At 43.7% G+C, this 12356-nt stretch overlaps 1 protein-coding gene across 11 annotated transcripts in view; it reads right to left on the bottom strand.

Annotated features, from left to right (window-relative positions):
- The window catches only part of Trrap (transformation/transcription domain associated protein), a 101654-nt gene that overhangs the window by 85391 nt on the left and 3907 nt on the right, over positions 1 to 12356 (bottom strand). For all 11 annotated transcript variants that reach the window (XM_074075532.1, XM_074075538.1, XM_074075537.1 and 8 more), the window contains exons 4-10: positions 6933 to 7043; positions 5525 to 5629; positions 4371 to 4454; positions 2935 to 2991; positions 2017 to 2142; positions 849 to 926; positions 474 to 562 (exon numbers count right to left, since the gene is read on the bottom strand). In XM_074075532.1, coding sequence (XP_073931633.1) covers positions 474 to 562; positions 849 to 926; positions 2017 to 2142; positions 2935 to 2991; positions 4371 to 4454; positions 5525 to 5629; positions 6933 to 7043 — 650 coding nt within the window. The remainder of the gene's footprint in view (positions 1 to 473; positions 563 to 848; positions 927 to 2016; positions 2143 to 2934; positions 2992 to 4370; positions 4455 to 5524; positions 5630 to 6932; positions 7044 to 12356) is intronic.

Here is a 12356-nt window from a genome sequence, read left to right as displayed (position 1 = left end):
ACTCTATCAGATTCTGCCCTGAAGTGACTCAGCCAGATAGGCTGCAAATCAGGACAGTAAGTCATTAAGGTTTTAAGAGGAATGCGACCCAGTTTGACGAAATGCCTCCAAAGGATGAATATGGTCGGCCTGTTCAGAGACGGAGGACAAGTGAGGGGCAGGAGGTAAAGAACACTCCAGCAGTCGTGAACACAATAGCGCGAACAAAGGCTTGCCAGTGAGCAAAGCTTGGAGACCCCAGTGGTAAGAGAGTACAGCAATGTCTAATACTTCCAAACTTCCAAGGTAACAGAGACAAAAACACGCGCACAATTTTTCAAAATAAAGAACTATAACCATTATCACAGGTTCAAAAGGACACATAATTTTAACACTTGTAATTCTGTCTTAAGAGTGACAGCAGCAAGCATACCGTTACTCGGAAGCAAAGCACTGCAGCAATCAGCCGGCCACAGAGCTACGAGAAGTCTCACCTGGCTTGTGCAGACACCTGAATGGCAATGGTATTCATGATCAAGGGCACGAACTCAGCGACCACGTTGTGGATGTTCAGTTTGTAGAGCTAAAAGCAAGCGCATCAGATTCTCATTCTTTCCGTCCTGCTACAACAAAGTCACGTGGAACACCAAAGGAACTGGGGAACTCACTACACCGGTTACATGTGCATTTCACGCCCATCTGTCTGCACAGGAATTAGGGGAGCACTTCTTACAAAGAAGCCAGGTTAGGATGTGGTAGAGCACCTGCCTAGCAAGTGTGAGGCCCCGAGCTCAAACCCCAGTACCACCCAAAGAGAGCCAAAAAAAAAAAATTAAAAAAAACCCAAAATGACTAAGCAGTGTACATACCTGGTACATCAACACAACGATAATGGGCAGTTCTGCCAGCACTTTCAGGGACAGCGACCCCCGGGGAATGACAGAGTGCTGCAAGAGAGAAAGACACAGGCCTGCGGTCAGCTGTGCCCGCAGTGGCCCCACCAGCAAGTGTCACCAGTGAAAGAAGGAAGAGCCTGACACCACTCACAAGTGCCTGTGAATCAGACACAAGCTAGTAAGCACTCAGAGCTGCATTTAATAGAAAGGTTTCCATATTTTCCAACATAACCACTTGTACTGAACACTTCAAGAAAATCCATCAAAAAGATTCAAGTCGCCTACAACAATGTTTTAAAATAGCCAAAAAAAAAAGCATCAAAAAGTGTAATTTACCATCAGTTTTATTCGAAGATATTTATGGCCAGAAAGTGCTTATCACAAACACAAGAACACGCAGAATCATTTTATTAAGGACTCTCAGAACAGGAAATGAACGTGTCAGACCCAAAACACACAACTGAACATGAGCAGACAAGCAAAGGAAGAGACCGAGACGGTGACGCACAGACAGGTTCCAAACACTGAACACAATAAAACCTTGTGCAACCATGTCAGCAAAACAAATACAATGAAATATCCTTAACTCAACCCTAAGCAGACGGCCGTGGGAGGCTCAAAGCACGTCACCTGGGGAGCAGACCCTTTACAAAATCAACCTACCCATCACTGCAGGCAATATCAGCACTACCTTCACAAAGTTGCACAAGACAGGTTTTCCAGATTCAAAAAAAAAAGGCTGGAAGGAAGGTTCATGAACTTTCCCTCAGTCATAAGGTCCAGTGGTAAGGCGAGGACACAGGCACACTGTGTGAACTATGGGGACGTCACTCATGCCAAAAGAGTCCAAGCTAAAGACAGAACAGAGTCCCCTGTGCCTGGCCTGCTGATCTTCCCAGCAAGAGATTCCATGTTCCCAGGGCAATGTGACTGTGATGTCCTGGCCCGCAGGCTGCATGGCAGAACCAGGGATGCCCTCACAGACACTAAGGGTTTATCTGTCTTAAATGCCTCTAAGTACTTAACGAAAAATGAGAGCTTAAAGCCTCAATGTTTGGCAAGATCAATGCTCCATCTTTCCTCTACCAAGCTGAGGCACCACAGAATAAATAAAAAGCTGAGCAGAACAGCTGAGCCCTACCGTTCGCGTTTCGCTGTCTTCACGCTCGGGATTGACCTTCACAGCAATCGTTGTTATCATACCGACCATTTCTGGGGGAGGCACTGTGTTCTCGGGGATCACCTGAGGGTTCTCAAAGTAGCGGTTCTATGCAAGAAGAGTCAAACACAGCATGGCTTACTAAAAATACACCTGAAAATGCTTGCAAAGAATTCTTAAAAACGTAGGAGAATTTAACAACATATATGTAAAATGTTGAAAATGTATACCATCTTCCCAAAAGAGTCAAGACTTTGAGCTCAACCATCTATAGAGGCCACTCAAAGAAAAACAAAAACCTCAATGGTTGCTTGCAAGTGAGATTAGGGATAGTTTCCTGCTTTTTCCCAAAATTTCTACAGTAAGAATTTACTGCTTTTTTGTTAAAAGTAAATTTTTTGTGTGGGCACAGATGACAAAGCCTCCCAAAGGGAAGCGCTGCTCTGACCACAGCAACACCAGGATGGACGCTGCCTGCCTAGGGGCAGTAGGAGTGGTCAAGAAAGGTGTCCCAGACTGTGTCTCCAACAAAACACAATCGTGACCCTCAGACAACATTGGCCCTGTAGTAACAAACCATCTAGAGCCACATTCACCAGGTCAAGGACGGCTCCAGATGTATAATAGCAGGCCTTCAAGAAAAGGCCATTTGAAGATTAAAGTTGGAATCTGGAACTAAAAATATCCCATGAATTGAAGGTACTTTGTATAACCCGAGTTAATTAAACTGAATTACATTAAAGTTCTTAAGCTAAATCGGGAAGAAACTCTTTTTTTGCATAGGCTTTACTGGTCTAAACATTTCTCAATTGTTTCTCTAGCCAAAAACTGTTTCGAACTGCTTTGGACTAAGGAATAAATAAATGTTAACTAGAATCAAAACTATTATGAAAAACGTACCACTACTTTTGGAAGCTCCTTGTAAATCTGTTTCACAAAATCCAAAAAATGATGAATCTAAAAATAAAAAAAAACGCCAGCTTTCATTATGAGCGCATACTTAGTAACAGTATGTGAATTGCCTTAATGTGTAAAAACTCACAGCACAGGTGGGAAACTGCCAGACAAGATACAAACAGGCAATGGATGTGAGCAAAAAAAAAGAACTGCAAATACAAGTTTCTGCGTCTGAAAGAGCATAGGGACGAACACTAAAATCAACTTGCTACTTTGTGACCTGAAAAAAATAATATACACAGTGCTTGAGAGAGTGCAGTGAGAGGGGGGGTTCATGCACTCCTGAGGCCTTTCCAGAAATCAACTGAGCAAATAATATCAGAGGTGTTAAAACACGGCTGTGTGTTTGAGTATGAAAACCTGTTGGAGCCGCTCTAACAAGGGGGACAGGGAGAATAGTGGGGGTGATCTAATTAAGATATACTGATGTTAAGCACACATGCAAATGTACAACTAACATATGCTAATAAGATGTGAAAAAGAGAACCCAAGACCCTTTGACTCCACAGCTTTATGTCAACAAACCTGGTCAGTGAAATAACCTGAACTGTACACAAGGAGGTTCAGTAACAGCCGTAAAATAAAAAACCCGAAATGCTTTAAATAACCAGAAATAACAAGAAATTAACTTTATAAAGAATATTTATTTAGGACTGGGGGCCTGACTCAATTAGGAGGTCAAGTTCAGTCCCCAGTACTGTGTCGTCCGTGTGTGCACGTGTGTGTGTGTGTGTGTGTGTGTGTGTGTGAGTGGAAATGCCTATTACGTGTAACGTGAAGGAAAACCATCACGATGTAAGGTGTTACCTACAGTATGATCACAATTATGTGGAAAACACACGCGTAAGTGGAGAAAAGAGAAATCACTAAGACACTGAAATTCCATTTCAGACTTTTGCTTGTGTGTCCGAGTCCTGCCAGCTGTCTCTTCAGGTCATCAGAGACAACGTTCTCTTGATTATGGTAAACTGTAGAAAGTGAGCTCAGAACTTTAACTTTCAAACTTTCTTCAGACAGTTTGAAGACAAACTGTGATTTCCCCCTATATTACAGAAGATTCCAAAAGCCTATAGCTCACTCAATGCCACCGAGCTGAGTTGCAGCAGTGACATCTCAATCCTTACCCAACACACAATGACTATAGTCTTCCAGCACCACACTTACATAACCACAGAGGAGCTTGGATGGACCTGCCATCTTGGGCAGTTAATACATCTCAACTACTGAATAAATTCAGCAAATACGGTGCACATATTCAAAGTCAACATCACCACCCCACTCGGGCTGTATGTTCCACATGACAGTGTGCTTGTTCAGGCAACTCTAGAACAGCTGGAATTTCACACAGAAGGAACTTGGCAATTGGATAAACAACTTACTTCTTGTGTGATCGATGGCCTGAACTGTTTGTGTAGCTCAATAATGATTCTTAGACAAATAAGAACATTTTCTTCATTTTCAGTCTTGAAAAAAAAATTAAAGAACAAGTTATAATTCTGGAAACTTTTTAATCTCTAAGCATTTTCTGAATACACACTTTCCATCAATCAAGTTTGCTTGCTGAAAATTTATAAACCTCAGAAGGAAACGTCTGTGGTGCTGACGGACCACCTGAAGGGCATCCCACCAGCCAGCTCTGTGACAGCGCTGCTCTGAGAGCCAGTAAACCGCATCCATGACAAGTCACACCATGAGCTGATGTCTTAGTGGTCAAAGTGACTCTGTTCACTGTCTGGAAATACAGATTGAGCATCCCTAACCCAAAAACCCAGAACCCAAGATGCCTTAAGTCACCCAGTGATACCACAAAGGGCAAAGTCCACACCTGGCTTCGTGTCAAAATGCAGACAAAAAATACTGTACAAAATTACCTTCAGGCTCCATGTGCAAGTCGCACATAAATGAATTTCACATTTAGACCTGGGCTGTATTCCCAAGATAACTCATTATGTACTAACAAATATTCCAAAATTAAGAGAAAAAAAATCTAAAATCCAAAACCACTTCTGTTCCCAAGCATTTTGGGTAAGGGATACTCAACTTGCACTGCCAAAAGACCAAGAAAGAACATGGGGCCCCCACTGTGGATGAGATCCCATGCTCTGTGAGTGAGGGGTACCGACCACATTCTACCTATGAAATCTCAGAGAAGTGAAGGAGCATGGCTAACACAGTACAGCTAATGAATGCAGAGCCAAGGGACGAATCTAGTCCCATCCCCCTCCAAAGTTCATCCTTTCAAGGGGCCAGACAGCACAACCAAATTCTAAACACAGCAAGACTAAGACACAGAAAGGCATGTTAGGGAGTAATTTAATAGGTAACAAATGGGTTCACCCCAAGAACTAAGGCCACTCTTCCTAAACACAGCTACTGTCAAACAGTTTCTGAGGTGCACACAACAGAAAGGCACAAATGAACCTTGGGCTCAGAGTCTGTGGACCAGAGCCTCAGTTATTTTCCACAAGTTGTTCAGAGTCCCAGAAGTCTATCTTTTGAATAAAGGGTGGAGAGGCTGTGAACTCCTGGTTACCTCGAGGAAGCGGAACATCACCGACAGGACGTTCTTTGTGTGAGGACGCAGGTGCTCATTGGTTGGAATCCGGTGAATGATCTCCAGCACCAGCTTCCGCAGCTGCTGCAAAGAGAGAACATCGGCCGTCTCGCAGCCCACTCACGCCACCTAGCGCCGGAGACTTCACCACATGGAGTCTAATCCAAAGTATGCACTGAAAATTATGATCCATGTTCTAACTGTGCACCCAATCAACTAACCAAACTCTTCCCCCGACACAGGGTCTCGTTCTGTCCAACAGGCTGATCTTGAACTCAAGATCCCCCTGCCTCCATCCCGAGGGCAGAATCCCAGTGACAGGAGGCTACTGCCATACCTAGCAACCTTCCCCTCACAACTCATCAGTGTTTTCAGCAGACAGACACCAGCATGCGGCTATGGAGTAGATTTAGGATGAAAAAGCAAAACCCAAAGAGAGCTTAGCTCAGTGCAGATCCTATGGCACAAGCTCCTGGCACTGCGGTCTGAGGCAGTTACATCCCCCGCTGTACTGAGCTTCCATGACTGTCTGTGGAGCTGGCAGCAGGCGAGTCAAATAGGTCAGTTTTCAACTGGTACAATATAAAAACTCTTCATCTAGGAATGAACTTTCACTGGTATTATGGTAACTTTTTAAAAGTTGTTTTTAAGAGATATAAGCTGAGTTACAAATAAAGGTATTAATGGGATTTTAAAATGACCAAGGCAGAGAGCAGGGTGGGTGTTGTACACTGGGCAGGAGTTAAAAGAATTGAAATTAGTGAGATTGCTGTATGGTGTCATGTAGCTATTTTGTGTGTATGTCTCAATTTGTCTGCAATAAACAATATACACATACACATCACCAGTTGACAGATGTAAGTAACTTAAATTGAAAAAGGTGCGGCTGACGATAAAAGACACTTAACTGAGGAGGCGTGCTCTTGGACAAAGTCACCCTGAAGTGATAAAATCTTCTGCCTTTTTTGGGCAGTACTGGAGTTTGAACTTGGAGCTTCAAGCTTGCTAAGCAGGTGTTCCAACACTGGAACCACAACCACAGCCCCTTTTCGCTTCAGTTGTTTTCCACACAGGTTATCTTACTTCTGCCAGCTGGATAGTGACCCTACCTACAGCACCTCCCGTGTACCCGGGGCTACAGCTGTGAGGCTACAGCTGTGAGACACCATGCCCAGCTTGTTTCTTGAGGTGGGGGGGGTCTTGACTTTTTGCTGGGGTTGACCTCCGACCACAATCCTAACAGCTTCCACCTCTCAAGAAGCTGGGATTACAGATGTGCACCACCATGCCCAGCCAAGCCTTTCATTCTTAAGTGGAACCCTAAGTTTTCTGAGGTGTCTTAATTCACACATACTTGCAATCCTACAGCCACTTTGGAGCAAATTACCTGGGCTGGTTTCTCCTGAAGAAACTGGACCTCTCCATCTTGGAGAAATGTAAGAAATCGAGGGATGATATGTTCCAGGAATGTAGAATACTGAGGAGATGACGTAACATTCTAATTAGGTAAAGATAAAAGAAAGCCCATTAAATTATGTGCACACACCTGCATTCCAAATTTACATTACAATAACCTCTAAAGAATATAAATCACTTTCACAGAGCCAACAGTAATTCTGAATGCTTTTAGAAGCTTTTGTTAAAACAGTTTTAAATAAATTAGAATGACTACTGTTTTTGAAATCCAAGTCAAGAGAACTAAATACAAATTTTTACTGCTAGAATTACAAAAGCTAGAGACCTGCTCAGTGTAGTCCATTCTGGGTTTGATTTCCAGCACATAACACCCCAGGTTATGAATGCCCATGCTTCCCTGGCAGCACCAGTGACAACAGCCGAGAAATGGAAACACCTGAGTGCCCACCTGCTGATGAGCAGATGAAGAAATGTGGCAAATCCATGTCTACAGCAGAATACCACTTCGCTGTTAAAAAGAATGAAGCCCTGCCATTTGGGACAACTTAGCAGCTGACAAGGACATTCTCATGTTAAGTGAAAACAACCAGACACAGAAAGACAATACCACAGGACCTCAATTTGTAGTGTGACACCTACACATGTGCTCTCAGAGAAGTTCAGAGCTGAATGGCGGTGGTCAGAGGCTGGGAGGGTGAGGGGAAGGGAGGCCGGGAAGTGGTACTTACTGAGATATACAGGAAGGAAGCTATGAGCAAGAAGTTCTAGGTACTATTTACTGCACAGCAGGGGACTAGGGACAGTCATGGAGTTCAAGAAAGGATTCTGAATGCTTCCTCCATAAAGAAATGATAACATGGAGATATGGCTGACCTGATCTGAACACTACAGAATCCATACGTGTACTCAGACATCACATGGTACTACTCCATGATCCTTTTGTTTTGTGTATCAGTTAAATTTTTAAGAAAAGAAAGAGAAACAGCCACGCTGTGGAAAATGCTGACCACAGAGCGCAAACTCGGCTGGCTGTATCATCCACATTCCAGGTATGAGAGCACTACGTCCTACTGTCCTCACCTGGAAAATGAACAAAATGACACCCTTTAATAATCTAACTTACTGACTAGGCCGGTTTTCCATAGGTTACGATCTAATCTAACCCTGTATGTCACAGCGCTGATTCTGGAAGGTAGGCGATTTTGGAGACACGATGGCAAAGTGGCTCCTACTTCAGGTTCTGCTAGTTCCCATCAGGCAATGCAAACTGTGGACAGTCACTCAGCCTCTCTGGGGACATTTCCTGCTTACCTTACAGGACTACATGAGTCAGTATGTCACTGTCTATGGTAAATGCTAATAAATGTGACCTAGGATCTACAAATCACCTATGTACTGAAAACACTGCGGCCTGCCTCACCACAACCCCAATTTGAGGATTACTTCCATGTAGCAGGTAAAGGAAGAGGCTCAGAGGCTAAAAAACCTGGCAGGACTGGTGGAGTGACTCAAGTGGTACAGCACCTACCTGGCAAGGACAAGGAACTGAGTTCAAATCCAAAAAAAAAAAAGACAACAAAAAAATACCCTAGCAAATATCAGAGTTCAGTTTTGGAAGTGGATTCAAATCCAGTGCATCTTGAAGAACTGAGGTTCTTTCTCTTTAATACCTCCCTTATGCATTCAACAAATGTATACTGAGCTCCTATTGTGCCCAAAGGACACAAAGTAATGAAGAAAACAAGGAATCCATGCCCTCGGAGACGGGGAGCAGCAGTATGCTGGGAGGACAACTGTCCAGTTATGAGGCAGGCACCGGCAGCCAAGGTGGCACAGGAGACACTAGAGGACGACGCCTTTCTGGAGACGCGATACTTAAACCTGAAGGGCGAGTTGTGCTCAAAACGACGGAAAGAAAGGGTCAGAGGCACAGAATTAGACAGGTAAGGTCCCAGCTGCCCGGCTATCAGCAAATCCAACAGGTCTCCGGCTGCCCACGCTGATTACTGATGACAGAGCTTTCAAAACTCTGGGCTCTCAATCTCTCCAGGTCAGGCCAAGCGCATTGCACACATCTGCAATCTCGACACTCAGGAGGCTAATGCAGGAAGGAGGCACTTTGAGGACAATTTGGGCTACACAGTGAGAACAGCTCAAAGAAAAGAAAAGGGGAAAAAAAAAAAAAAACCCAAAATATCCATTCAACAAGCTTCACAATTACTCTGCCAGTACTTCAACCCAGCTACCAGCTGTCTTTTTTGTTTTTTTTAGTGCTGGGGTTTGAACTCAGGGCCTCATGCTTACTAGGTAGGTGCTCTACCACTTGGGCCATGCCCCAGCAGTCACCACCTTTTTCATCCAGATGAATTTTTTGTGTGATTTCTAACTCAAAGGTTTCTAATCTTTATCAACAAAGATGCTCCAATTACTTAGTTCAGAACCATATCTCTTAAGTAATAAGTGAAATTATTCAAGAAGACTCCTGAAAGCACTAGGAGCTTTTGGTTTTTAAAAATAATTTACTGCATATAAATTTTTTTCTGGAGCCGGCGCCAGTGACTCACACCTGTAATCCTAGCTACTCAGGAGGCAGAGATCAGGAGGGCTCAGTCAGCCCCTGGCAAATAGTTGTCAAGATCCTGCCTTGAAAATACCCAACATAGAAAAGGGCTGGTGGAGTGGCTCAAGTGGCAGAGCACCTGCTTTGTAAGTATGAGGCCCTGAGTTCAAACCCCAGAGTGCCACCAAATAAAAATAAATATTTTTCTGGAGTGGTGATGGTAAACTAGAATATCTACTGATGGTTATTCCAGTATTTAGTTCGCTGAAGAACTCAAGTCAACTGAATGTCATTTAAGGTAAATGTTTTTATCACACAAATTTCAAATGGAAAAGCTCCAAAAATGGTTTCACTAACTTTTTTCTCCCCGCACCTCCCTCCCCCAGTGGTACTGGGGTTTGAACTGAGAGCTTTGCACTTGCTAGGCAGGTGTTCTACTGCTTGAGTCACTCCACCAGCCCTGTTTTACTAACTTTTAATTTAATCAATGCATCTGAAATCAAAAGCCAGGAACCAATGTGCTGTCACACACTAAAAAGTACAGCAAAGCCACAGTTTGCCAGCCCCGCCCCCACCCCAGGCTCAGGGCATGCACTCCTCCAGGTTCACAGGCTGCCCTGGGTTTCTGCCTCTCCAGTCAACCTGCCAGGACTCATTCTTTCATACAGGTCCCTCTAATAAAACGCAGCATGCACACTTTTCCTCTTCCACCTCCTACCTCTTTGGTTTTTTTAACAGCTTGCTTTAGCAGCTCCTTAGCTAAGTCTCTAAAATATCTCAGCATTTTCTTTTCTCAGCTCAGCTCTAGGCAGCAAGTCCTTTAAAATGCCTATTCAAAAAGCTAAATGAAAATAAAAGGGAAATGGAAATACTGTCCATTACCACAGATGGAAGAGTATCTCATTCAATCCCACTAGCACTTAGCTAACGTTTATTAATTCAAAGTGCATGCAGAGGCTATAAAACATCATCAATTGTCCATCTTATCAACTCTGTAAGGAAGTTGCACCGTCCCCACATTAAAAATAAGCAACATGCCTTTCATCTATCTGTCTGAGTCTAATGGGTACCCGGATGAACCATGAAGCTGGACAAAAAGGAGTTAATTTCCTTCAGGAAAAGCAGTGCAAGACCATGTGTCCAGGAGAAAGGAATTTCACAGGCTGAGCTGTGACCACCAAAGCTCTCTGCCCAGGTACCATTTCCTGACAGACTAAGCAAGTTGGGATCGAGTGGAGCACAAGGTCTACTCAACTGAGGAGAGAGAATTCCAGAGAAAAATGAACCCCTCAGGAGGGGGGAAAATGACAGCACAACTCCCATTAGTCCTTGGCAGAGAGGTGAGCTGCAGACACAGGGTGACAATTCAGGGCTGTGAGATGAATGAAGACACCAGAGGTCAAGCAAAGTTGAAGGATGTTCAGAGTACAAGACTTAGCTGAGCAGGCCATGTCCCTGAGCAAAGCCTATTCTAGGCCACCCTCAATGAGGCCTTGTAGCTGAGAGCTACAGAGGGACTGTGTGGAGGCTAAATCCACTCAAATTAGAGGGACCTGGGAAACACCTTGGGCTTTTCACAAATCTCCCAAAGCAAAAAAACAAGTGTTCTTGAGATCAGACGTAACTAAACCGCCCACGACAACAATGGGTTACATCCCCAGCACCACCAACACTCAGAAGGAGCTAGCAGAACTTAAAGAGTTCCTATGTGGTCTCACATAGTGTCCACCGTATAATAAAAAATTGCTAGACCTACGGAGAAACTGAATATGACCCACAGCTAATAGAAACTGACCCTTTAGCTAGCTCAATGTCGGCTTTAGCAGGCAAAGACTTAAAGCAGCCACTACAAATCGTCATGCACTGTGTAAAGACATTTCAGTCAATAATGGGCCACATACATCATGGTGACCCCGTAAGACTGTTCTGTGGCCTGGAGACACTGTAGCCGTCCTAACATCCACTGCAGTGCCTTGCTGTCTGATGACGCTGATGTGTGTCAGTCACGGGCAGTACTAACACCTGGCAATAAACAACTACGTTACCGGTTTATGTAGTAACCATGGTATAGTTGGGGTTTTTTTTTTTAAGACAAGGTCTTGCTATGTAGCCCAGGCTGGCTGGCCTCAAACGCCTGTTCCTCCTGCCTCAGGGGCACACCACCACGTCCAGTACCATTGCTTACAAAGCTCGTCAGAAGACAGTACGCACGTGCTCACTATGTCTCTTGATTACCCCACAATTGCCAAGTAACTGACATATAGCATCAAGGTTTACATAAGTACACTCCATGACATTCAAATGCCCTCAAAATTGCCTAATAATGCTTTTCTCACAATGTATCTCTGCTATTAAATTTATGGCTTTATGTTCAAAAAGTAAATATTAAAAAATATACTTTTAATATAGGACAGCTGGGGAACCTAAAAAGGAATGAAATCCGTAAAGAACCAAATGGAAATTTTAGAACTAAACATAAAATAACTGACATTAATACCAAAATAAACTAAAAACTTGTACAAACCTAGCAGATTGGAGATGAGTCAGTGAGCCTGCAGGTGAATAAATAGTTCCTAAATCTTAAGAACAAACCAAAAAGCAAAAAAGACTGAAGAAAAACAATCCAAGTTTGAGGGACCTGTAGGGCAACATAAAGTTACAGAAATGTGAGGACCATAAGAGAGAGTATGAGCCAGACACTGGTGCTCACACCTGTCATCATAGCAACTTGGGAGGCTGAGATCAGGAGGATTGAGGTTTGAGGCCACACTGGGCAAATAGTTCTCGAGACCCCATCTCCAAAATAACCAGAGCAAAATGGACTGTAGGTGTGGC

The sequence above is a fragment of the Castor canadensis genome, chromosome 6 (genome assembly GCF_047511655.1).
Source record: "Castor canadensis chromosome 6, mCasCan1.hap1v2, whole genome shotgun sequence".
In the NCBI taxonomy this organism is placed as follows: Eukaryota; Metazoa; Chordata; class Mammalia; order Rodentia; family Castoridae; genus Castor; species Castor canadensis.
The sequence above is the reverse complement of the archived record's forward strand: the minus strand, read 5'-3'. Positions and strand labels throughout refer to the sequence as shown.